Genomic DNA, 22,638 nt, shown 5'->3' on the forward strand with positions numbered 1-22,638 from the left:
TGTATTAACTATATACATATTTATTAAACTTATATTCACATTTAAATAAAGTAGTTCTCCCTTACAAAATGACACACAGGCAACTCATTACAAATGATGTACAAAATAACTTTTTGTACTGCCATTAGAAGTCAAACATGTTGACCAAACATTTTGATCCACTCTGATATTTATAAGGTCTTGTTGTGCCATCCTATTCATCCAAGTGCTGTCCATTTGTTTCCACAATAAATGGCCGTGTTCCGGAGAATTCAAAGCATTCTCAGTATTGTATTCCATGGTTCTGCCGTGCTTTCTCTGCCCACCACCTTGTGATGTGCAATATAACTCCTCACATTTATCCACTTTCACTAAGGTTTCCCCACATCTACTGTGATTTTCGTGAACAGAGGATCCTTTTCCACTTTGACGACTTCGTACTTGAGAGAGTTTATACCATCGGTATTCATCGTCAGTCTCGTGCGTTGTATTCTGTCAAACCTGCGATGCAAAGGAAATGACTATCAGTATACTATCCTCATATGAAGATATTCAGGATGCACTGATATGTCAATTCTGGGGCCATACAATAGCCAATATTTTCTTGGCTGTGATGGCAGAGTATCAATGCTGATACTATCATGAATAAATAAAAACTAAGTAAATTCTTCTTTTAAAGATACAACCTCTGAGATCCTCAAAAGGTTCTACAGCTGCAACATCGAGAGCATCCTGACTGGTTGCATCACTGCCTGGTACGGCAATTGCTCGGCCTCTGACCGCAAGGCACTACAGAGGGTAGTGCGTACGGCCCAGTACATCACTGGGGCTTAGCAGCCTGCCATCCAGGACCTCTACACCAGGCGGTGAGAAAGGCCCTAAAAATTGTCAAAGACCCCATCCACCCCAGTCATAGACTGTTCTCTCTACTACCGCATGGCAAGCGGTACCAGAGTGCCAAGTCTAGGACAAAAAGGCTTCTCAACAGTTTTTACTCCCAAGCCATAAGACTCCTGAACAGGTAATCAAATGGCTACCCGGACTATTTGAATTGTGAGCCCCCCCCCCCAACCCCTGTTTTTACGCTGCTGCTACTCTCTGTTCATCATATATGCATAGTCACTTTAACCATATCTACATGTACATACTACCTCAATCAGCCTGACTAACCGGTGTCTGTATGTAGCCTCGCTACTTTTATAGCCTCGCTACTGTATATAGACTGTCTTTTTACTGCTGTTTTTATTTCTTTACCTATTGTTCACCTAATACCTTTTTTGCACTACTGGTTAGCGCCTGTAAGTAAGCATTTCACTGTAAGGTCTACACCTGTTGTATTCGGCGCACGTGACAAATAAACTTTGATTTGATTTGTGGGGAACCTGGTGAATGTGGTTGTTCTAATCAAAAGCTTTACCTCTGAGGATTTGGGTCGTTCAGTTTGTCTCTTTCGTGACGGATCATCCGGCATTTTCCGACCTCGCTATCTGGACGAGAGATGGACATTCCTCTAGAGCTCACCCTGTGGAAATCAGAGTTTATTATTATAATAGACTTTGCATACAAGTTGGAAATACTGTGGAATTCAGGGTTGGGGTCAATTCTAATTCAATTCAGGAAGTGATTTGAGTTAAAAATTCTAAAGGGTTGGGGTCAATTCTAATTCAAGTCAGGAAGTGATCTGAGTAAAAAATGTCACAACTTTTTAAGTAAATAGCTTCTACTTTTCAGTTGATTGAAAAATCATTGAAAAAATAATTGCCATTTCAGTTTACTTCCTGAATTGACCGACCCTAACACCCTGGTGGATATATTGTGTTTTGCATGAACATTATACAATACATCGCTAACATCAGAAAGTGATGATGTCCCATTGCCAAGTCTGACTTTAATATAGGCTCATCTGTAATGCTGTAAAAAATCTGTTTGGATTGGAATGCACTGTCTTGCCTGTTGAAAATGTCATCATCTTCACCACCCCAGCCCCAGTAGTTGTTGGGAAAGCCGTTGATTTTCAGGAACTGCTCCTTACTTAACGCCGAGACACCGCCAAAGTACTGATTATAGGGCAACCTATGGAGGAGACGAAGACAAAATATTTCTCATCTGGCCCATACAAAGAGCCAAGTAATGAAATGGGTAGGCTAAGCATAAATAGATATACTTGTTTACTACTCTTCTAGCTATGCACTCATGGTATGAACTGAGGAAGAGGGAGAGTCCCAATGAATCAAAATAATGATGATGCATTAGAAAGAAGTTGTCGGTTGAGTTTTGCGCCGTACTTGAAGTCAAACTTGTCCATGGAGACAGACAGGTGTCTGGGCTGGCTGAAGCATTTGTAGGTGTTGCGGTCATCCATGGGGATGATGTCCACGTCACTGAACACAAAGCAGTCGTAGTCATACTCTTTCAGGGCCTCAGCATAGCCAATGTTCATCAGCTTGGCCCTGTTGAACGTGTTGTCTCCATCCTGATGAAGAAGTTACAGTCATTTTCAAAACATGGGTATGCTAAATTATTTGCCAAATATTTACATATAATTGAATAAAGTTTGTCCATAGAAAATGTTTAGTTCATCGAATAGTGTAATTATTTAAAAAAAGTTCCGGTATATGCACATTTTTGTGATTTAGCATGAGGAAAGTAAACAATATTTTCATAACCATCATGCAGTACACTAAATAGAAAAACCAAGGGACTTCCCTTTAAGAAATGTGTCAGAATATAAGCAGCAGCGTGTTAGAGAACCATAGAGTTCTTGGTTACCTCAGAAGAAGAAAGCAGAAAGAGAAGAAAGCCACCGAGCATTGGAAGAACCCAACCATACTTTAGCTGAGATGTGATTGGTTGCAGACATGCAGTGCTAGGAGAGTGGAAACAGAGTTATTAGTATTTATAAGTATGTCCGAGTGAGAAACAGAGAGAGAGGGAAAGAGAAAGAGAGAGAGAGACATAGAGAGAGAGAAGGGGTGGGGGGAGAGAGAAAGAGAGAGAGGGGGAAAGGGGAAAGGGGGAGACAGAGAGAGAGAAAGAGAGAGATGGGGAAAGGCGGAAACAGAGAGAGAGAGAGAGAGAGAGAGAGAGAGAGAGAGAGAGAGAGAGAGAGAGAGAGAGAGAGAGAAAAAAGTTATCTGTTATTTTGGTTTCAAGTGCTGCCTAAGTTGTCAAAAGAACAGGAAGCACCTGTAGAAGTAAGGACACACTTCTTTCCTCTACACTGTCAATGTCATCTTCATAGGAGTAGGCTACTGTTCACTATCAATGCGTGGTAGTCATCAGCTGACAGTTTGGTCCTAAGTGGTGATTCTGTCACCCAAATACACCACAAAAATGAAATAATATTGAATTTGATTATTAAAAAATATATATCTACAGTTAAAATTCTACAACAGGTTGGACAAAACAAGCATCGTGATTGGTTGAGATGCATTCTAAGCCATACTTTAAAAAATGTTTTAAAATGGGTTGGTCAAAACAAGCTTTGTGATTGGTTGAGACGCGGTCTAAGCCATACTAAATAACCCGTTTAGCACGGGTAAGCCTATAATGCAAAAATTGGAATCTTGTTTTCGGTTCCATCAGAGAAATGATTGCGCATCCACTGTCCCATCAGCCCAGCCAAGCAATTCATTAACTTGATTTCCACTATAAAAAGCATCTTGACATTATCTCCCGGGCTTCCAAAATTGTTACTGGATGTGTGCAATAAAAGTTCAACATTCACCTTTTGCTACTATTTCTGTCAAGTCTACACATACAATGTGATGCATACGTTGGATAAATTAACCAAAACGCAATGAAACTGTTGGTCTGATCGAGGCATTACTTTTGGGTTGCAATAACGGGGGTTTGTACTGTACATACGTTGCCATCTGTCTCTCTGACATTTGCAACATTGTTTCAATATTGCAATTCTATCTCTTTCTCTTGACCGCTGCACAGCCGTGCTAAAAAAGCACACCCTCTCATGTACAATTGCTTTAATCATTTGCCTTTGTTTGATCTTCGTAATTAGAGATACCTGCTATATCCTGAAAACTAGTGTACCTGACCATTTTCATGAGAATCATGCTTTAAAAGGGGAAATCTGTAGTTACTACATCCAATTTTGGACTTATAAATGAATGATAGATACGCATTGATTCTTGAAGAATATAGCTTCTAAATGACTTTGAGCTTTGTTCAACTTTCATACCCCATCAGAACCCAAAATATAAGCTGGTTATACTGCAATGTTTGTAAACATTGTAAATGTATAGCCTGAAAATATGCTTAAAACTATAATGTTGATATCTTGGATGGTCAGTCTTTGCATCAATATCTCCATCTATGATTTTAAGAGTCGTTACATTTCTCCAGGCCCTTTTTTTTTACCAAAACAAAGGCAGGGAGTCCGCTTTGTTATTGTTTCAACTGTAGATTGCCCCTTTAATTGTACTTTCCCCCTTTTTTTAAACCTATGGAAGAAAAAATAAGGAATCCTCTGTCTCTTTATCATTACAGGTTAGGAAAGGCAGAGTTCATTGAGGTGAATGGGGTGGAAAGGAGGAAAGGTGTGGAGGAAAGAGAGGAGAATAAAAAAGAAAGAAGCTGTCAGCGGTATTCAGTCAAACAACTTCAGCTGGTGAGAATGGATCCCCGTGTGAGCCATTGACCCTTTTCTCTTCTAGTGTTGTAGGATGGGCTCTCATTCTGCCATATCTGGTTTCTAATCTGTTTACAAGAAAATAAACTGTTCACAAAGAGAGCAAGACGCACCTGTGTCTGAAACCCTTTAACAATCACTAAATCTGTTGACTTAAACTAACAAACGTTTGCCCATTGGAGAAACCATCAAACAGGAATACATGGACCTGCTTTACCACACAATCAGGAAATAGACGCTGTCTGTCAACCATGTTTATTTCCTCTTGTCCTACCTACAGTAAGACATGTTGTCCTTTAAAACAATACAAGGTGCTTTAGAATAAACTCATACTTGATGACATCACATCAGGCATCACGGTTATTTGATAGAGACACTCCATGTTGCAAACCGTTCGTTTATAAGAAGGTTTCCATTTGTTCATCATGGTGGCTTGGCTGTGCCCTCTGATTATTTGTGAGAAACACAGCAGGACAGCTGGTGCTCTACAGATAGTGAGTATAAACTTCAACTGACAGCTGAACCATGTTTGTGTTTAAAGTACAGGCCTGGGCTTGTGTGGAGCTGGGGCGCTGAGGATGGATAGCTAGGGGGCTGGGCGGCTGGGGAGCTGGGGGGCTGGGAAGCTGGGGAGATGGACTGGGGCTAGGGCTAAGCTGGGGCTGAGGTTCGGGCTGGGACTGGGGCAATAACAGCCACCACGGTCCACCCTCTAACAACTGTTCTCAGAGAAACAGCTGAAAGTGCAAGCTTTGTCTGTCTGTATGTCTGTCTATCTCCTGTTTCAGTGTCTCTCTCAGTGTCTCAGTGGCTTCTCACAAACGTCGCATTTCCTACAAATCTATAATTTCGTAGTTCCGTACATTTAAGTAAATCTCGCTTTTCTGTAGGAAGTGAGGGTGAAGGACGGCAGGAGAGGACACAAGGAGTGGAGGACAGGCTACTGAGATTCAGCCTCGGTTTAAAGACCCTGATTTGTAACTGTCAGGCGGGATGTTGCGACACACGTTAACATTCTTCCTGTTATCTACAACGAGGGGGCGGGGTGTGTGGAAACCTTCAGGCATGAATAAACAAATGTCGCACAACTGAGCGGTTTTCTTTGTTCAGACAGACTCTGAAAGGCTAGTTCAGTGAATAGATGAAACCAGTCTTATACACAGAGATTAGATTGGTTTCTCTGGCTTCACCTGATTGATGACGTAGACGCCATAGTCCAGCTGTTGGCGCTGAAGGATGGGATGGAGGTAGTAGAGCCAGAACTTGAGGTGCTCGTCACGATGGCGGAAGGGGATGATGAGAGCAACCTTCTGGAGGGCGACGCAGTCATGTGGTTTGTAGCGACCGCCTTCCTGCAGACCTGGGTTCTCCTTCCTCACTGTGTCCAAGCTGACAGGCGTAGAGAACTCAACCCTGAGAGGCCCAACTGCAGGTCGGGAGAAACAGATCTGTTGGGTCACAAACTCTCACACACCTCTTCCTGTTCCTCTACCACATTCACTTCCTTTTCACCTGCTGCCTTCACGCCTCCATCTCTATCTCTCTCTCTTTGTTCAAAGTTTGCAGCCTTTGACCTCATGTAAAACAAAATTGAACACACACACGCATGCACACACGCACGCACACATACGCACGCATGCAGACACACTCATACCCACAGGAAATGATGCTGACTTAACGGATATCTCATGCTTGTCTCTTTGCAACAGGCAGTTCAGGGGTTAAGAGGAAATATGTGTTATCTCGTCCCCCCCCCAAAAAGATGGTCTACGCTGCTGAAAGTATTTTCCCCGAGCCATGATTGAGCTGAACACAGAACATATAGTTATTTTCAGCAGCAGGGAGCAAACTTCACAATGCAGCTCGGCTTAACATGAAATAAATCGAGAGATCTTTCCTCGTATCGACTTTCAGTTAAAGGAAGGAAATGTAGGCCCAATATGAGATACACAACTACATAATATATGTATAACTACATAATACAATGTTTGATGCAACTGTGCCAGTAAACAAAACATTAAGAACACCTGTTCTTTCTATGACATAGACTGACAAGGTGAATCCAGGTGAAACCTATGATCCCTTATTGATGTCACTTGTTAAATCCACTTCAATCAGTGTAGATGAAGGGGAGGAGACAGGTTAAAGAAGGATTTTTAAGCCTTGAGACAATTGAGACATGAATTGTGTATGTGTGCCATTCAGGGGGTGAATGGACAAGAAAAAACATTTATCTGGCTTTGAATGGGGTATGCTAGTAGGTGCCAGACTCACCGGTTTGTGTCAAGAACTGCAACGCTGCTGGGTTTTTCATGCTCAACAGCTGATAATTATATATATTTCAAGGTTATTCAGCATGTTTATTTACCTGTCATTTTTGGCAAAACAGTTCGATTAAATATAAAAAGTTTGAATGTATTTCCATGGGAGGCCAAACTATCTGGATTTAGGTTTCATGTTAGATTAGGGGGGAAAAATACAGTCTATATGTGCATGGCAGAAGAATTTGAGAGAAAGAAAATCTGCATAGAAATAGCCTAATAATGTGTTATAGACTCCTCTTACATGTTTATAACAGTTACATGTATAATGCAGTATAATGTGATGTTTCTGCTGTGCATGTTTGATTAAATACCAGCCCTTGCATTAAAATGAATTGATCAAATCATAGGCTACTTACCAAGATGTGGAGACGGATCAGGACATTTTTCTAACTTTTTCCACGAAGTTGTAGTAGTGTTAGTAGTTGTTGTAGTAGTTGTATTGGGTAAATGTATGTCGTGAAGCTTCGGAGTTTGCATTGTTACAACGCTGTTATTAAGGTCGTGATGTCCAATGTCTTCCAGTGGATGTGTCACGGTAATAAAATCCGTTTCAATTCGCGTCTGCGTCTGTATTTGTTGGTTTGGTGACAACCCAATCGAGTAACCCATGAAATAAAATAAAGCAACTAAGAGATTAATAACACCTAAAACTACAACCAAGGTGCAGCCTCTCCTCCGCAGCCTAAAATTGAGAGATGAGTCGAGCATAATGCGGTTGTCATATGCCGAACCGAAACACATCCGTTTACTCACCGACGGTATTAAAAAAGCAATTTACAAATACTCTTTATTTTTTTGCAAAAATCTGTATAGTTTAAAGATAAAAAAAACAATAAAAGATCATTTTTTCCTCTACTGTGTGGTGGTTGCATGCTGACTGTGACCATCTGTTGTCGTAGGCTCCCGAGAGTGAATTCACTCTGTACTACACTTTATGGCAGTAATATGACATCTTGTGGACCTGTGGCTTCCTCTATAATAAAAGCCACGGCTAGGAAATTCTAGCCTACTAGGGAACTGCACTAGCAAACTATTCAGTAAAATGTCCAAAATATACTCATTACGTAGTCTTTATTAATTTGCAAGTCCCTAGGCTGAGATTTGATTGAATTTACTCTAGGAGAGGGACCAGATGCCTGTGAGGTAGGCACATTTTTTCCCAGAAAACGTTTTAGCCTAAAGGCCAGGGCTAGGCTACTTGTTTCTCTGGCGTTATAGGCCTACATTTGAAAAGAATTGGATTTAATACAACATTAAAATCAATACCAGCATAAGCGACGTATACACTCCTTTATTTCTTGTTCTAAGCATGTGTAATCCTTTATAATATTTTATGAGAAGGGTTTATATATCAAATCACATCTAATTATATTTGTCACATGTGCCGAACACAACAGGTGTAGAGCTTACCGTGAAATGCTTACTTACAAGCCCAACAATGCAGTTCAAGAAATAGAGTTAATAAAATATTTACGAAATAAGTTTTAAAAAATCGAATCAATCAAAAAGTAACACAATAAATGTACATAACAATAACGAGGCTATAAACAGAAGGTACCAGTACTGAGTCACTGTGCTGGGGTACAGGTTAGTCGAGGTAATTTGTAAAGTGACTATGCATAGATAAACAGCGAGTAGCAGCAGTGTAAAAACAAAGGGTCAATGTAAATAGTCCAGTTGGTCATTTGATTAGTTGTTCAGCAGTCTTATGGCTTGAGGGTAGAAGCTGTTAAGGAGCCTTTTGGTCATAGACTTGGCGCTCTGGTACTGCTTGCCGTGCAGTAGCAGAGAGAACAGTCTATGACTTGGGAGACTGGAGTTTTTTACCATTTTTTGGGCCTTCCTCTGACACCGCCTAGTTTAAATATATATATGTCCTGGATATCAGGAAGCTTGGCTGCAGTGATGTACTGGGCCGTACGCACTACCCTCTGCCTTACTGTCAGATTTAAATGTTTTATTTTATTTCTACTTTATTTAACCAGGTAAGCTAGTTGAGAACAAGTTCTCATTTACAACTGCGACCTGGCCAAGATAAAGCAAAGCAGTGTGACACAAACAACAACACAGAGTTACACATGGAATAAACAAGCGTACAGTTAATAACACAATATAAAAAAAAGAAAGTCTATATACAGTGTGTGCAAATGGCGTGAGGAGGTAAGGCAATAATTAGGCCATAGTAGCGAAGTAATTACAATTTAGCAAATTAACACTGGAGTGATAGATGAGCAGATGGTGATGTGCAAGTAGAAATACTGGTGTGCAAAAGAGCAGAAAAGTAAATAAAAACAAAATGGGGATGAGGTAGGTAGATTGGGTGGGCTATCTACAGATGGGCGATGTACAGCTGCAGCGATCGGTTAGCTGCTCAGATAGCTGATGTTTAAAGTTAGTGAGGGAAATATAAGTCTCCAGCTTCATGCAATTTTTGCAATTCGTTCCAGTCATTGGCAGCAGAGAACTGGAAGGAAAGGCGGCCAAAGGAGATGTTGGCTTTGGGGATGACCAGTGAGATATACCTGCTGGAGTGCGTGCTACGGGTGGGTGTTGTCATCGTGACCAGTGAGCAGAGATAAGGCGGAGCTTTACCTAGCATAGACTTATAGATGACCTGGTGCCAGTGGGTCTGGCGACGAATATGGAGCGAGTGCCAGCCGACTAGAGCATACAGGTCGCAGTGGTGGGTGGTATATGGGACTTTGGTGACAAAACGGATGGCACTGTGATAGACTACTCAGAAAACTGGATGCAGAGTATTGGAAGCTATTTTGAAAATGACATCGCCGAAGTCGAGGATCGGTAGGATAGTCAGTTTTACGAGGGTATGTTTGGCGGCATGAGTGAAGGAGGCTTTGTTGCGAAATAGGAAGCCGATTCTAGTAATTTTGGATTGGAGATGTTTAATATGAGTCTGGAAGGAGAGTTTACAGTCTAGCCAGACACCTAGGTATTTGTAGTTGTCCACATATTCTAAGTCAGAACCGTCCAGAGTAGTGATGCTAGTCGGGCGGGCGGGTGCGGGCAGCGAACGGTTAAAAAGCATACATTTGGTTTTACTAGTGTTTAAAAGCAGTTGGAGGCCACGGATGGAGTGTTGTATGGCATTGAAGCTTGCTTGGAGGTTAGTTAACACAGTGTCCAAAGAAGGGCCAGATGAATACAGAATGGTGTCTGCGTAGAGGTGGATCAGGGAATCACCCGCAGCAAGAGCAACATCGTTGATATATAAAGAGAAAGGAGTCGGCCCGAGAATTGAACCCTGTGGTACCCCCATAGAGACTACCAGAGGTCCAGACAACAGGCCCTCCGATTTGACACACTGAATTCTGTCTGAGAAGTAGTTGGTGAACCAAGCAAGGCAGTCATTTGAGAAACCAAGGCTGTTGAGTCTGCCGATAAGAATACATTGATTGACAGCATCGAAAGCCTTGGCCAGGTCGATGAAGACGGCTGCACAGTACTGTCTTTTATCAATGGCGGTTATGATATCGTTTAGTACCTTGAGTGTGGCTGAGGTGCACCCGTGACCAGCTCGAAAACCGGATTGCACAGCGGAGAAGCCAAGCAGTTGCCATACCAGGTGGTGATGCAACCAGTCAGGATGCTCTCAATGGTGCAGCAGTAGAAGGTTTTGAGGATCTGGGGACCCATGCCAAACCTTTTCAGTCTCCTGAGGGGGAAAATGTGTTGTTGTGCCCTCTTCACAACTTTCTTGGTGTGTTTGGACCATGATAGTTTGTTGGTGATGTGGACACCAAGGATCTTGAAACTCTCGACCCGCTCCACTTGTTAATGGAGGTCTGTTCGGCCCTCCTATTCCTATAGTCCACGATCAGCTCGTTGTCTTGCTCACATAGAGAGAGAGGTTGTTGTCCTGGCACCACACTGTCAGGTCTCTGACCTCCTCCCTATAGGCTGTCTCATCGTTGTCGGTGATCAGGCCTACCACTGGTGTCGTCAGCAAACTTAAGGATGGTGTTGGAGTCGTGCTTGGCCACGCAGTCGTGGGTGAACAGGGAGTACAGGAGGGGACTAAGCACGCACCCCTGAGGGGACCCAATGTTGAGGATCAGCGTGGCAGATGTGTTGTTACTTACCCTTACCACCTGGGGGTGGCCTGTCAGGAAGTCCAGGATCCAGTTGCTGAGGGAGGTGTTTAGTCCCAGGGTCCTTAGCTTAGTGATGAGCTTTGCGGGCACTATGGTGTTGAACGCTGAGCTGTAGGCAATGAACAGCATTCTCACATACACTACCGTTCAAAAGTTTGGGGTCACTTAGAAATGCCCTTGTTTTTGAAAGAAAACCACATTTTTTGTCCATTAAAATAACATCAAATTGATCAGAAAAACAGTTTAGACATTGTTAATGTTGTAAATGACTATTGTTGCTGGAAACAGCAGATTTTTTTATGGAATATCTACATATGCGTACAGAGGCCCATTATCAGCAACCCTCACTCCTGTGTTCCAATGGCACGTTGTGTTAGCTAATCAAAGTTTATCATTTTAAAAGGCTAATTGATTAGAAAACCCTTTTGCAATTATGTTAGCACAGCTGAAATTGTTGTTCTGATTAAAGAAGCAATAAAACTGTCCTTCTTTAGACTAGTTGAGTATCTGGAGCATCAGCATTTGTGGATTCAATTACAGGCTCAAAATGGCCAGAAACAAATAACTTTCTTCTGAAACTGAAAAATGAAGGCTATTCCATGTGAGATATTTCCAAGAAATTGAAGATATCGTACAACGCAGTGTACTACTCCCTTCACAGAACAGCACAAACAGACGCCTTGTCACGTTCGCTGGAATGAATATCGGACCAAGGCGCAGCGAATGTAGAGTTCCACATAATTTATTATAAAGTGAAACTTAGCAAAACAAATAATAAACGAACAACAAACCGTGACTACAGAGGTGAAACGTGCACTACTCAAAACATTATCCCATAACCCACAGGTGGAAAAAAATGCTACTTAAGTATGACCCCCAATTAGAGACAACGATAGCCAGCTGCCTCTAATTGGGAATCATACCAAACACCCAAACATAGAAAAACTAAACTACAACCCCACATAGAAAATAATAACTAGAAAAACCCCCAGTCATGCCCTGACCTACTCTACCAAAGAGCTCTCTATGGTCAGGACGTGACAGTACCCCCCCAAAGGTGCGGACTCCGACCGCAGAATCTGAATCAAAAAGGGAGGGTTGGGGGGCTGTCTAGTGTCGGTGGCGGCTCTGGTGCGGGCCGAAGAACCCGCTCATCCTGCGGATCCAGCCATGGACCCAGGCTGAACGCTGTGCCTGGACTGGGCCTGGATGCCGAGGGAGGCTCCTGCCGTGGAGCAGGAATGAACACCGGACCTGGCCTGGACATCGGTGCAGAGGAATGCTCCTGCCATGGAGCAGGACTGGACGCTGTGCCTGATCTGGGCATCGGCGCAGGGGAAGGCTCCGGCCATGGAGCTGGAGGTTCCGGACTGTGGACCATCTCAGGAGGTTCCTGACTGTGGACCGTCATTGGAGGTTCCGGACTGTGGACCGTCGTTGGAGGTTCCGGACTGGGAACCGTTGCCGGAAGCTCTGGACTGGGAACCGTTGCTGGAAGCTCTGGACTGGGAACCGTCGCCGGAAGCTCTGGACTGGGGACCGTCGCTGGAGGCCTGGTGCGTGGAGCTGGCACAGGGCATACCGGGCTGTGGAGGCGCACTGGAGGTCTGGAGCGTAGAGCTGGCACAATGTGTCTTGGACAGATGACCACCCTCGCACGGAAAGTGCGGGGGGCTGGCACAGGACGCACTGGGCTGTGGAGGCGCACTGGAGATACAACGCGTAGAGCCGGTGCAGGATGTACTGGACCTTGGAGGCGCACTAGAGGTCTGGAGCGTAGAGCTGGCACAACATGTCCTGGACAGATGACCACCCTCGCACGGCAAGTGTGGGGAGCTGGCACAGGACGCACTGGGCTGTGAAGGGGCACTGGGGACACCGTGCGTATCATCGCAAAACATGGTGCCTGACCGGTCACATGCTCCCCACGGTGAGTACGCGGAGTTGGCTCTGGTTCAAACCCTGGCTCCGCCAACCACCCCGTGTGCCCCCCCCCCCCCCCCAAAACCTTTTTGGGACTTCCCTCGTGGTCGCGAACCCCAGTGTCGTCGTTGTTCCTCCCTCGTTGCCTCCGTCTGCTCCCATGGAAGGCGATCCTTTCTGACCTGGATCTCCTCCCACGTCCAGGATCCCTTACCATCCAAGATCTCCTCCCAAGTCCAGGACTCCTTCACCTGGTGAACACGCTGCTTGGTCCTTTATTGATGGGATATTTTGTCACGTTCGCTGGAATGTATATCGGACCAAGGCGCAGCGAATGTAGAGTTCCACATAATTTATTATAAAGTGAAACTTAGCAAAACAAACAACAAACAATAAACAGTAAACGAACAACAAACCATGACTACAGAGGTGCAATGTGCACTACTCAAAACAATATCCCATAACCCACAAGTGGAAAAGTGCTACTTAAGTAGGATCCCCAATTAGAGACAACGATAGCCAGCTGCCTCTAATTGGGAATCATACCAAACACCCAAACATAGAAAAACTAACCATAAACCCCACATAGAAAATAATAACTAGAAAAAACCCCAGTCACGCCCTGACCTACTCTACCATAGAAAATAAGAGCTCTCTGTGGTCAGGATGTGACACGCCTCACAAGTCCTCAACTGGCAGCTTCATTAAATAGTACCCGCAAAACACCAGTCTCAACGTAAACAGTGAAGAGGCGGGTACTATTTAATGAAGCTGCCAGTTGAGGACTTGTGAAGCATCTGTTTCTCAAACTAGACACTCTAATGTACCTGTCCTCATGCTCAGTTGTGCACCGGGGCCTCCCATTCCTCTTTCTATTCTGGTTAGAGCCAGTTTGCACTGTTTTGACATTTACACTGCATGACCAAAAGTATGTGGACACCTGCTCGTTGAACATCTCATTCTGGGAAGGCTTACCACTAGATGTTGAAACATTGCTGTCTTCCATTCAGCCAAAAGGGCATTAGTAAGGTCGGGCACTGATGTTGGGCGATTAGGCCTGGCTCGCAGTTCCAAATCATCCCAAAGGTCTTCAATGGGGTTGAGGTCAAGGCTCTGTGCAGGCCAGTCAAGTTCTTCCACACCGATCTCGACAAACCATTTCTGTATGGACCTGGCTTTGTGCATGGGGGCATTGTCATGCTGAAACAGGAAAAGGCCTTCTCCAAACTGTTACCACAAAGTTGGAAGCACAGAATCGTCTAGAATGTCAGTGTAACGTTAAGATTTCCCTTCACTGGAACTAAGGGGCCTGAGCCATGAAAATCCCCAGACCATTATTCCTCCTCCACCAAACTTTACAGTTGCCACAATGCATTCGCACAGGTAGCATTCTCCTGGCATCCACCAAAGAAAACCACATTTTTTGTCCATTAAAATAACATCAAATTGATCAGAAAAACAGTTTAGACATTGTTAATGTTGTAAATGACTATTGTAGCTGGATACGGCAGATTATTTATGGAATATGTACAAAGACGTACAGAGGCCCATTATCAGCAACCATCTCTCCTGTGTTCCAATGGCATGTTGTGTTAACTAATCCAAGTTTATCATTTTAAAGGGCTAATTGAAACTCGACTGCAGCCTGCATACCAGAGCCAGTCAGAGTTTTCTTCTGGAGTGAAATGTTTAGGCATTTAAGCTCTCCAAGAACAGCAGAAGCAAGTGTGAGGCCCAACACAGTCTTGCCTTTGCTGAAGTGCTCAAATAAGCTACTGGCAATTGAAGCTGTCTTGGATGCAGTTTTTTCCATCTCCTCTAGGCTGCTTAGTACCCGCTCATACTGTCCTAGCACAGCTCTAATAGCAGTATTCCGCACAGCACCTTGTTGGACATAGGAGTTTCAGGGTGGTCAGATGTGTATCTTCGGACGTGGCAATTGATTCAAACATGCTCTTAAACTTTCCTGACTGGCCATAGAGGACATGTAACTGATGGACCCAAGAAAGGGAATCCAGGATCAGTGTGGAGGCTGAGCAGCCAGCCTGTGTAATCAGATTTACACAGTGTGCTCCACAATGCACATAGTGGGCTAATGGCTGCTGCCTCTTCACAATTGCCTGTGTGGCCTCTAAAGGCTTGTCCCTGTCTTGCTACATGCCGCACCGAACTAACAATTTTCATCAAGCAATGCCTTGCGTTCTCCTGCTGTTTACCCCACGCGCTGGATAACTGGGCACTGATTGGATTTAGCTGGTGTGCTGTTACAGTTACAAAGTGACGGTGGGTTTGGCAGTTTTGATGTGCTGTGAATTTTACAATGGCTTTTCTCCAGTTCCTAAATCCTGCACTAATGAAGGCAGCATCTGCTCTTTGGCCAAACGATGGCTGGCTTGAAAACCCTTGGCTACAGTGAAAACACAACACTCCTTTTATTGATGGATTATAATGTAGCCAGGGGAAATTGCGAAACCGTTTCTCTTGAAACGTCAACACTGTTGGCAAGAGTTTGCAGCTCTATAAATTGTGGGTGTAGCTGATATGGTTTTGTGCCATCACTGAGGTAACTGGACAATGCTGTGCCACTGTCCCCTATACTGTTTTTTGGATGGTTTTTGGATAAATGCTGAAAATAAGGTCTGTGGTAAACACAAGCTTAGGAGATCATTTTTGTTTTGTTGTATGAGATAATCTTCATAAGCTAAAGTTACTTTTTGTGAATTTGGAAGAATTTATGTAATTTTGAAAACCATATAAAGACTTCATAATTCATATATAGCCACTCCTATCTGTCATATCTTTAATCTGAGCCTAGAGGATAGTCTTTGTCCTCAGGCCTGGAGGGAAGCCAAAGTAATTCCGCTACCCAAGAGTGGTAAAGCAGCCTTTACTGGTTCTAACAGCAGACATATAAGCTTGCTGCCAGCTCTTAGCAAACTGTTGGAAAAAATTGTTTGACCAAATACAATGCTATTTCTCTGTAAACAAATTAACAACAGACTTTCAGCATGCTTATAGAGAAGGGCACTCAACATGTACTGCACTGACACAAATGACTGATGATTGGTTGAAAGAAATTGATTATAAGAAGATTGTGGAAGCTGTACTGTTAGATTTCAGTACAGCCTTTGATATTTTTTGACCAAAACTTGAGTGCTATGGCTTTTCAACCTCTGCCATATTGTGGATTCAGAGCCATCTATCAAATTATGTCAAACATGCAAAGTGTGGTGTACCGCAGGGCAGCTCTCAAGGCCCTCTATTATTTTCTGTTTTTACTAATGACCTGCCACTGGCATTAAACAAAGCATGTGTGTCCATGTATGCTGATGATTCAACCATATACGCATCAGCAACCACAGCTAATGAAGTCACTGAAACCCTTAACAAAGAGTTACAGTCTGTTTTGGAATGGGTGGCCAGTAATAAACTAGTCCTGAACATCTCTAAAACTAAGAGCATTGTATTTGGTACAAATCATTTCCCTAAGTGCTAGACCTCAGCTGAATTGTCACGTCCTGACCAGCAGAGGGAGCAATTGTATTCGTTTTGGTCAGGACGTGGCAGGTTTTTGTGTGTTAAGTGTTGTGTTGGTGATTGGACTCCCAATTGAAGGCAGGTGTGTTGAGTTGCCTTTGATTGGGAGTCCTATATAGTAGTGTGTGTTTTTCTTTGGGGTTGTGGGTAGTTGTTTTTGCACTGCGTTTTGTGAGCCTGCAAAACTGTTCCTGTTGTCGTGAGTACTGTTTATTGTTTTCCCTGTGGATGCTTTGCGTGTTTCATTAAAATAATATGAGTATCCACATTCTCGCTGCACCTTGGTCTTCTCTCCAGTACGACAACTGTGACAGAACTACCCACCACCAAAGGACCAAGCAGCGGAGGAGGAAGGTGCCACAGGAGAACAGTGTGGATGGATGGCCTTGGCAGAAGGAGCGAAGATTCTGGGAGGACAAGTTAAGGGAGCTAAGGGAACCCGAGAGGCAGCCCCAATAATATTTTTTTGGGGGGCACAAGGGCTGTTTGACGGGGCGAGAAGGGAGCCCCAGGCCAGCTCCCCGTACCCTGTTTAGGCTGAAACAGACTGAACAGGTCCCGTGCTTTGGGGTTGGGGCTGTGGTGAAGCCTGGGATTTTCAGGCCGGTAGGCACAGTACCAGCGCCCCGCATGTGCCAGGGCGAAGTAAGCATCGAGCCTGAAGGGGTGATGCCAACCCTGCGCTCAAGACCGCCAGTACGCCTCTACGGTCCGGTGTTTCCCGCTATACGCACTAGCATGGAGGTGCGTGTCTCCAGGCTGGCACGTCCAGTACCAGCCCCACGCATCAGGCGTATAGTGCGTCAGCCCAGCCTCGCCAGTCAAGAGTCGCCAGAGCTGCCCGCCAGTCATGAGTTGTCGGAGCCGCCCGCCAGTCATGAGTCGCCAGAGCCGCCCGCCGGTCATGAGTCGCCAGAGCCGCCCGCCGGTCATGAGTCGCCAGAGCCGCCTGCCAGTCATGAATCGCCAGAGCCGCCCGCCAGTCATGAGTCGCCAGAGCCGCCCGCCAGTCATGAGTCGCCAGAGCCGCCCGCCAGTCATGAGTCGCCAGAGCCGCCCGCCAGTCATGAGTCGCCAGAGCCGCCCGCCAGTCATGAGTCGCCAGAGCCGCCCGCCAGTCATGAGTCGCCAGAGCCGCCCGCCAGTCATGAGCCGCCAGAGCCGCCCGCCAGTCAGGAGCCGCCAGAGCCGCCCGCCAGTCAGGAGCCGCCAGAGCCGCCCGCCAGTCAGGAGCCGCCAGAGCCGCCCGCCAGTCAGGAGCCGCCAGAGCCGCCCGCCAGTCAGGAGCCGCCAGAGCCGCCCGCCAGCCAGGAGCCGCCAGAGCCGCCCGCCAGCCAGGAGCCGCCAGAGCCGCCCGCCAGTCAGGAGCCGCCAGAGCCGCCCGCCAGCCCGGAGCCGGCAGAGCGGCCCGACTGCCCGGAGCCGCCAGAGCGGCCCGACTGCCCGGAGCCGCCAGAGCGGCCCGACTGCCCGGAGCAGCCAGAGCGGCCCGACTGCCCGGAGCTGCCAGAGTGGCCCAACTGCCCGGAGTTGCCAGAGTGGCCCGACTGCCCGGAGCTGCCAGAGTGGCCCGACTGCCCGGAGCGGCCAGAGTGGCCCGACTGCCCGGAGCTGCCAGAGTGGCCCGACTGCCCGGAGCTGTCAGAGTGGCCCGACTGCCCGGAGCTGCCAGAGTGGCCCGACTGCCCGGAGCTGCCAGAGTGGCCCGACTGCCCAGAGCTGCCAGAGTGGCCCGACTGCCCGGATCTGCCAGAGTGGCCCGCCTGCCCGGATCTGCCAGGGTTCCCCGCCTGTCCTCCGGCCCAGCCCGAGTGGCCCGCCTGTCCTCCGGCCCAGCCCGAGTGGCCCGCCTGTCCTCCGGCCCAGCCCGAGTGGCCCGCCTGTCCTCCGGCCCCACCCCGAGTGGCCCGCCTGTCCTCCGGCCCAGCCCGAGTGGCCCGCCTGTCCTCCGGCCCAGCCCGAGTGGCCCGTCTTCCAGGGTCAGCTCGAGTGGCCCGTCTGCCCGGCGCAGCTATCGGCGCCACCGAAGTGGGCGACGCCGAAGGTGGAGCGAGGTCCACATCCCGCACCTGAGCCATCTCCAGGATAGGTGGGTTGGGGAGGGAGGGTGTAGCACAGTGCCGTCGTTGACGGCAGCCACCCTCCCTTCCCTCCCTTATTGTTTAGGGGTTATTGTTTATTGGTTTTGTTGGGGTATTGGGGATTTTTTTGTGTTTTCTTTTTTAAGGTGCATTCTGGGGTCTGCACCTTGAGGGGGGGGTACTGCCACGTCCTGACCAGCAGAGGGAGCAATTGTATTAGTTTTCGTCAGGACATGGCAGGTTTTTGTGTGTTAAGTGTTTTGTTGGTGATTGGACTCCCAATTGAAGGCAGGTGTGTTGAGTTGCCTTTGATTGGGAGTCCTATATAGTAGTGTGTGTTTTTCTTTGGGGTTGTGGGTAGTTGTTTTTGCACTGCGTTTTGTGAGCCTGCAAAACTGTTCCTGTTGTCGTGAGTACTGTTTATTGTTTTCCCTGTGAAAGCTTTGCGTGTTTCATTAAAGAATATGAGTATCCACATTCCCGCTGCGCCTTGGTCTTCTCTCCAGTACGACAACTGTGACATGAATCTGGTAATTAATGGTGTGGCTGTTGAACAAGTTGAGGAGACTAAATTACTTGCGTTACCTTAGATTGTAAACTGTCATGGTCAAAACATATAGATTCAATGGTTGCAAAGATGAGGAGAGGTCTAGCCATAATAAAGAGACACTGCTTTTTTGACACCACACTCCAAAAAGCAAGTTCTGCAGGCTCTAGTTTTTATCTAATCTTGATTATTGTCCAGTCGTGTGGTCCAGTGTGGCAAGGAAGGACCTAGTTAAGCTGCAGCTGGAAAGACCTAGTTATACATTTACATTTAAGTCATTTAGCAGACGCTCTTATCCAGAGCGACTTACAAATTGGTGCATTCACCTTATAATATCCAGTGGAACAACCACTTTACAATAGTGCATCTAAATCTTTTAAGGGGGGGTTAGAAGGATTACTTTATCCTATCCCAGGTATTCCTTAAAGAGGTGGGGTTTCAGGTGTCTCCGGAAGGTGGTGATTGACTCCGCTGTCCTGGCGTCATGAGGGAGCTTGTTCCACCATTGGGGTGCCAGTGCAGCGAACAGTTTTGACTGGGCTGAGCGGGAACTGTGCTTCCTCAGAGGTAGGGAGGCGAGCAGGCCAGAGGTGGATGAACGCAGTGCCCTTGTTTGGGTGTAGGGCCTGATCAGAGCCTGAAGGTACGGAGGTGCCGTTCCCCTCACAGCTCCGTAGGCAAGCACCATGGTCTTGTAGCGGATGCGAGCTTCGACTGGAAGCCAGTGGAGAGAGCGGAGGAGCGGGGTGACGTGAGAGAACTTGGGAAGGTTGAACACCAGACGGGCTGCGGCATTCTGGATGAGTTGTAGGGGTTTAATGGCACAGGCAGGGAGCCCAGCCAACAACGAGTTGCAGTAATCCAGACGGGAGATGACAAGTGCCTGGATTAGGACCTGCGCCGCTTCCTGTGTGAGGCAGGGTCGTACTCTGCGAATGTTGTAGCATAGGCTGAGATGAACTCAGCCTTGTTGGCCGCAGACCGGCAGTTCCAGAGGCTGCCGGAGACCTGGAACTCCACGTGGGTCGTGCGCGCTGGGACCACCAGGTTAGAGTGGCAGCGGCCATGCGGTGTGGAGCGTTTGTATGGCCTGTGCAGAGGGGAGAGAACAGGGATAGACAGACACATAGTAGACAAGCTACAGAAGAGGCTACGCTAATGCAAAGGAGATTGGAATGACAAGTGGACTACACGTCTCGAATGTTCAGAAAGTTAAGCTTACGTTGCAAAAATCTTATTGACTAAAATGACGAAAATGATACAGTACTGCTGGCTGGTGGAGTAGGCTAGCTAGCAGTGGCTGCGTTGTTGACTTTGAACGTGTAGCTGGCTAGGTAACCTCTATAGTTTCAGTACTACACCTTGTCATGATACAAAGCAACTTATACTGCAGCTGGCCCAGAACAGAGCGGCATGTTTTGCTCTTAATTGTAATCAGAGGGCTGATATAAATACTATGCATGCCAGTCTCTCTTGGCTAAGAGTTGAGGAGAGACTTACTGCATCACCTCTTCTTTTTATAAGAAACATTAATGTGTTGAAAATCCCAAACTGTTTGCATAGTCAATTTACACACAGCTCTGACACACACACTTATCCCACCAGATATGCCACCAGGGGTCTTTTCATAGTCCCCAAATCCAGAACAAATTCAAGAAAACGTACAGTATTATATAGAGCCTGTATTGCATGGAACTTCCTTCCATCTCATAATGCTACAAATAAACAGCAAACCTGGTTTAAAAAAAACAGATAAAGCAATACCTCGCGGGCACAACGCCTCTCCCCTATTTGACCTAGATAGTTTGTGTGTATGCATTGATATGTAGACAATGTGTTCCCTTTTAAAAATGTATGTAGTTCTGTTCTTGTCAAATTATGTTAGTTATGTCATTCTGTATTTTGTTTCATGTTTTGTGTGGACCTCAGGAAGAGTAGCTGCTGCTTTTGCACCAGCTAATGGAGATCCTAATAAAATGCCAAAAATACCAATACAGGGTCAAACCCAGACAATGTTGGGCCAGTTGGGCGCCGCCCTATGGGACTCACAATCACGGCCAGTTGTGATACTGGATTTGAACCAGGGTGTCTGTAGTGACGCCTCTAGCACTGAGATGCAGTGCCTTAGACCGCTAAGCCACTCGGGAGCCCCAAAATAGAATACTACATACACTTGTTGTCACTATACAGCTGAGGGCGTGTCACAGTTTACAGAAGCAATGCTTCAGGCCTCCAGTAAAACACTGAAATACATTTAAGGGGCTGAATTTAATCAAACATGCATTGCAAGGAAAAACACATACTGTGCTTCAATGACACAGATACTTTACACTGAGTATACAAAACAATAAGAACACCTGCTCTTCCCAGGACATAGACTGACCAGGTGAATCCAGTTGAAAGCTATGATCATTATTGATGATCCCTTATTTAATCCACTTCAATCAGTGTAAATTAAGGGGAGGAGACAGGTTAAAGAAGGATTTTCAAGCCTTGAGACATGGATTGTGTATGTGTGCCATTCAGAGGGTGAATGGGCAAGACAGAAAATGTAAGTGCCTTTGAACAGGGTATTGTAGTAGGTGCCAGGCCGCACCGGTTTGTGTGAAGAACTGCAACGGTGCAAGTTTTTCCGCTCTCAACAGTTTCCTGTGTGTATCAAGAATGGTCCACCGCAAAGTACATCCAGCCAACTTGACACAACTTTTGGAAGCACTGGAGTCAACATGGGCCAGCATCCCTGTGGAACGCTTTCAACACCTTGTAGAGTCCATCCCCCGACGGATTGAGCTTGTTCTAAGGGGCATAGTGGGCAAGGGGGGTGCAACTCAATATTAGGAAGGTGTTTCTAATGTTTGGCATACACTGTGTATATTTCCCTCCTATGAGAGTAGGTTTCATTGAATTCCAGCTGTATGTACAATACAACCATATTGTACATAATTCTCATATATAATGCACTCACTGTAGAACTTAGAGATTTTTTCAATTAAAATTGTTATGTTTTATTCATACGACAAGGCATAACAAATAAATCAGTGTATGACATGAACATTTGTCTCTTCACAGGGAAACCGGAATGGACATTTTGATCATGAGCATGGGAGGAAGTGCTTAACTGGCTACCAATCCACATCGCTCCGGCCAAACGCCACAGCCATTAACGTTTCTTCTCCACGTTGAGACGGGATATGCTTCCTCCCCGACGACATTCAAACCGGTTCTGATTGGTCCCAGAAACCGATGGGTTGGTCCAGAGCCGGCCTACACGAATCTTGAATCAGGTCATTTTCACGTAAGCACAAAGGACTTCTAGGATAGCAGGTTCAGACTGATGTATGGAGAGATCGATAGAGCAGCGGAATTAAATGAATGGTGAGTCGTCAGGCAAGGGAGCTGCTAGGTGGGTCTGACATCACCACACAAATGACATCATCATGACCAGATAATAAATTAATTGGAAAATAAAGAAAGTGACCTCAGTTTA

At 46.0% G+C, this 22,638-nt stretch overlaps 1 protein-coding gene across 1 annotated transcript; it reads right to left on the reverse strand.

Annotated features, from left to right (window-relative positions):
• On the reverse strand, positions 1-8,422 carry LOC106602598 (beta-1,4-galactosyltransferase 1). The gene is made up of 6 exons (XM_014195330.3): positions 7,308-8,422; positions 5,818-6,053; positions 2,265-2,452; positions 1,930-2,052; positions 1,397-1,501; positions 1-480 (listed from the first exon to the last, which is right to left on the reverse strand). Exons 1-6 carry the CDS (start codon positions 7,690-7,692, stop codon positions 351-353), a joined length of 1,167 nt encoding a protein of 388 aa, XP_014050805.1. The 5' UTR covers positions 7,693-8,422; the 3' UTR covers positions 1-350.
• Positions 8,423-22,638: the final 14,216 nt, after the last annotated feature.

This window comes from Salmo salar, chromosome 04, assembly GCF_965601325.2.
Source record: "Salmo salar chromosome 04, fSalSal1, whole genome shotgun sequence".
NCBI lineage: Eukaryota > Metazoa > Chordata > Actinopteri > Salmoniformes > Salmonidae > Salmo > Salmo salar.